Genomic DNA, 4,884 nt, shown 5'->3' on the forward strand with positions numbered 1-4,884 from the left:
GCCATGCCACTGGAGGCCACACAGGGAAGCACCAGGGTGAGTCAGGAGGCAGAGGGAAAGGGACGAACTGTGGGCAAGGGCCTTTATCCTGGTAACCAAGGGAAGGAACGGGCGAGGCAGTGTAAGTGGGCTCTGACTGGCTAGTTTGAATAAGTTCAGTGGCCTCTGGGACATGGGGGCTTCCATCTACACATATCTTATCCACACAGAAAGTTCAGTGTCCATCAAGCATTACAAAGCAGAGTTGCAACTATTTCTTTTAAATCCATTTCAGTAGCAAGCTACTTTCTATAGCGTATCTGTGTATATAACACACACACAAACACACACACACAGAGCAATAGTTTGCCTAAGTGTGAGCTCAGCATCAGACATCACTCACCTCCCCACACACCATTTCACACATTCTCAAGAGTCTATGTTAAGTAGCCTTAATATGATATAGACTTTTTGTTTTTTCTCAAAAGCTTTAAAATACATTAAGATGAAGTAAAGCTAGAACTGCTTATTTTGACCTCACAGCTTCCTTAATACCAGAAGTAGTATTTTTCAAACCCAATAGTACTGTTTACTCCAGGAAATGTTTTCCTTATAGTCATGGCAAAATCAAACACCACATTCTTTTAAGTTCCAGCAAACACTTTATTCTCCTCATTAAGGTCTCAAAACTTTTAGAAGCCAAAGGGTGAAAAAGTCCTTTAGCAATAAATGTGAATGTTTACCAAACAGGAAGAAAAATGTTGCAAAAGGATATGTTTCCAATAACCGTATTTCTGAGTATTTTTTCTTTAATAAAGTCCCCAACCCAACTTCAATAAATTAGTCACAGCGTCGATAGAAGTAAAAGAAGTAATCTGTAAAGAATATCCCAGCAAAATAAGGATCCGTTGTACAGTCGGCTAAATCCTGTCATAACAAGAGAAAAGAGAGAAGGATTAATGTAAAAATCAACTGTAGTTAGAGTGATTTATTTATTTATTCGGTCCATTTCTTTCCTCCCTGAAAAGAAAAAGAAAAAGAAAAAAAGCAAGCTCACCGGTGCAGCTACACGGAAATGGTATGCATTGTCAGAGAATGAGGCTACGGGGAGGCTCCAAATGTGCTGATATCCCTGAGTAATGAATGAAAGACAGATCCATTTCATAACCACATTTCACACCAATTGGAAAGAATATAGGCTGAGAAAGCATTTCCTTGATGACTACAGGGGAGGTAACTGTGATAACAGATTTTGATAGGCGTCACTAGAACAGTCTGCAGTTTCTTAAGGACCCGGGTAAGATTTGGAGCCAAGCTCTGTGACCAGGGTCAGCCAGCAGGGGAAACACTGGCATTTGGCTCAGTGCATCCTTCTATTAGTAGGTAAAAAAAAGGCCACAATTCTAAATGTACTTCAACTGGAACAGGGACATGATGCTGAGGAGCCAGAAAACATTACCTGTGTCATCTCCTGGGAGACTTTGTGGCTTTGGATTGCTTTGGCTTCCATTTTACTCGGGAAACATATATTTCCGCAGGTGAATTTGCATAGGAAGACTATCAATGGCTCTGTTGTACTTCAAGAGACAAAGGAAAGAAAGGGCAAATAGAAAAGCAGTTACCAGCTCCTCCTATGCTGCTCCTTGACAAAAAGAAGGACTAACAGGAACATAATTTGGAAATCCATTCAAAGTTCACAATAGGCATTTTATTACATAAAGCTCACTGAGGTCAAGGGTTAGCTCACATCGTACTATCACAGAAAGAAACCCAATCTTAGATGACTACTAAAATAGCATATGATAGATTGTAGAACCTAATCCCATGACTTAAGTCACCTCACATCAGAACTTTTTTTATTTTCTTTTCTTACATCAGAACTTCTTATTTCCATAGACTTTTTATAATTTTTGAACAAATCCTTTTTCTTTCCACTGGCAGCTGCATTTGCACTTACCTGACGCTTCCTGAATTTTAGATTCTAAAATCTCCTGGTCTGGGTAGATATTATTTGAAACAGCAAAACAGACAAACACAGGTAGTGGTTTGGGGGTGAGCCCCATTAGAAATCACCAGCTTTTAAAGCTATCAGAGTGGAAGGTCTGCAAGAAAGGATATTCCTTCTCTGGAGGTCTGCCCGTTAATCATCAAGAGGATGTGATCCATCTGCCTTTGGAGACAATCCTTTTGCTCAAGTGGGGCAACCTACAATCTATATGTATTATTTTTTAAACACCCACATGAGAAAAATTATTTATAAACTAAAATGCTTGATTTAGTGGCTCAAGGTGATCTTCTGCCACTTCAAGGGATATAGCATATAATGTTATTTCCTTCCATTGAAAGCTAGGAATGAATAAGGAAATGCTTTTCCGGGTTACTCAAGTAGTGCTAGAGAATAGTGCATTTAGTTTGTAAGGATAGTATATTTAGCTTTTGCTTTGCCTTGAAATGAAATATGGTTGGTTCTGAGTCATGAAATATTAAGTGCTTGAAACAAATCTTTCCAAGGCAAGCAGTTGGGTTGAGTATCACTAGTTCCCCCAGAAGCAAAGTTGATGAGAGGAGTACGGAGCCTGAGAGAGACAGAGTGGGGGTGGTGAACGCTGGAGGAGGGATAACAGCTGGGGAAGTGGAGAGAGGGTGGGGAGGACAGAAAAAGGCAGAGAGAGGGAGAAAAGTGAGGGGGGAAGAGAGGAAAAGTGGAGGGGGAAGAAAAGGAGGGACTAAAATCAAGAGACAAAGCCATCTATTTTCATGGGGATTTGCTCACTGCATAGTTTTTGAGTGAAGTGGGGCAAAAGTCTTAAAGTACCATTACTATTTATTATATCTAATAGGACTAGGTTAAATTAAGCTTGTGTGATTTTGGAGGAAAGGGAGTCATAATAAAAGCTACAATTTATTGAGTACTACTATGTGTCAGGTAAGGGACTTTCTTGTCTCACTGGGGAGCAGGACTGTGATGGTTGAAAGGATGAGCTGAGTTTGAAGGCAGCTCCACCACTTACTAGCCTTGAGTTTCAGAGCACTCGCTAAACCTAAGCATACCCTTCTGAAAAATATAAACTAGAAAGAAATACCAACCTGGGGGGGTTGTTGGGAGGATTATATGACCCAGTATTAAAGTATACAGTCTGGCATATAGTCTGTGCTCAGCAAATGGTAGTTGTTAATCCCACTAGTATTAGCGGCAATTCCCACAGCAGCTCTACATGCTGTGGTATAATGTAATACCGTTTTACAGATGAAGAAACGGTAGCTCAAAGAGAATAAGTGGCTTCTCCAAGATCACAGAATCAGTAAATGACAGAGTCAAAATGTGAACCCTAGTCTGCCCAATTCCAAACTTTGGTTCCTTTTTTTTTTTTTTTTAACTGTCCTGGGGCAAATGGGTGGTGTCTGCATTAGCATTATTACCAGGAGCTCACCAAAAGGTGCAGCCCCCACTTCTCTCCCAGAGGCCATGTTATTACTCCTGTTCCCATCCCAATTTAATGGGAGACAGGTGAAGTCTGCAGCTTGTGAGCACAAAACCCAAGTCACTCCCACTTGGCAGGCATGAGTATATAGTACAGAGCCCTTCATTCCCTGGGGGGAGCCTGGAGGATCCCAGCCCCCACCTTGAAAACCCCTCCCTCACCTGGCCCATCTCTCAACCCATCATTAGTTAACACGGACTGATAGCTTTTTACCTCCTAACTTACGAATCAAATCGTGAAGTAAATTCAGACTTGCTGTTCAAGTAATAAAAATGGAATTGTTTTTTACAGCAATGTACTTACTTGATCTCCAAAGACAATTTAACATTGGTGGGTGTGTGCTTATTAATAGGAATCTTGTAATTGTAATTTCCAGACCTAATTATGGAAAAAAAATAAAGCCACAAATTAAATTATGCAGGAAAGGGTTCAAAAGGCTTTTACAGTGTATATTATGTAAACTGTGAAATATAAAAAATATAGAAAACTAAGTTTAACGAGGTATAGTTTTATGTTTTTCAGAGATATAACTGTCAAATTTCAGAGTGATGTCTTTCAGTTCTTAATATAAAATATACCACAAAGATTTGTAGTTTTTTAGAACACAAAAAATAATGGAAAGACAAATCCCAGGCCAAATGTGCAAAACTAAATGCACAGGAAATGACTTCAGTCCCCCTTAAGGAGATATAGATTTCAGAAGACAAAGGAGACAAAGGCCTCAAACTAACAATCCCCCTGGAAAGGAGGATTGGAAATAATAAATACTAGTTTTTCTACCATAAATCACTCCCTTTTAAGCAACATTGACAGGAAATATCATGTACTTTTAGTATCTGAATCTGCTAAAATTATTATAGTCCTAATTACTGTTTAGTAATGGAGAAAACTGCATGACAGAGGGCACAGATAGATCCCAACCCCCACTTTAGGAGAGATCCTTGGGGAAAAGGGAAGTTCCTTTGACTCATATTGTAATGAAAAATTCAAGCAAAAAGGCATATGGTATATAATAAAAGTTCTCCTTAGGACCTGGCCATCACTTGAATTTCATGGTGAAACAAGTTACAATTCTGATTTTAAGTTGATTTTAAATGAGAAAAAGAGCCGGTCATTTTAAATTATACTAAACTAAGTTGTCAAAAATGTGAAAGCAAAAATAAAGGAAATTAAAAGATCTGGCATTTCACAATGTATAGGTGTATCAAAACAAAACATTACATTGTACGCCTTGAATATATAAGGATTTTACTTGTCAATTATACTTCAATAAAGCTAAAAAAATAAGAGTGCTACTGTGTACCAAGTTGGGAACGGTGTTATTTCAGTAAATGAATGTATTTTTTTTAAAAAATAGAACGATCTGGGGCCGGCCCGGTGGCGCACTGGATAGTGCGCTGCTTGGGAAGCGCAGCGGCGCTCC

The 4,884-nt window shown here is 39.1% G+C and overlaps 1 protein-coding gene across 1 annotated transcript in view; it reads right to left on the reverse strand.

Annotated features, from left to right (window-relative positions):
• Positions 1-621: 621 nt before the first annotated feature.
• MYRFL (myelin regulatory factor-like) overlaps positions 622-4,884 on the reverse strand; it is an 82,650-nt gene continuing 78,387 nt past the window's right edge. The window contains exons 20-23 of the mRNA XM_008591505.1: positions 3,765-3,839; positions 1,439-1,556; positions 1,037-1,111; positions 622-906 (exon numbers count right to left, since the gene is read on the reverse strand). Coding sequence (XP_008589727.1) covers positions 820-906; positions 1,037-1,111; positions 1,439-1,556; positions 3,765-3,839 — 355 coding nt within the window. The 3' untranslated portion in view covers positions 622-819. The remainder of the gene's footprint in view (positions 907-1,036; positions 1,112-1,438; positions 1,557-3,764; positions 3,840-4,884) is intronic.

Source organism: Galeopterus variegatus, unplaced genomic scaffold (assembly GCF_000696425.1).
Source record: "Galeopterus variegatus unplaced genomic scaffold, G_variegatus-3.0.2 Scaffold6972, whole genome shotgun sequence".
Taxonomy (NCBI): Eukaryota; Metazoa; Chordata; class Mammalia; order Dermoptera; family Cynocephalidae; genus Galeopterus; species Galeopterus variegatus.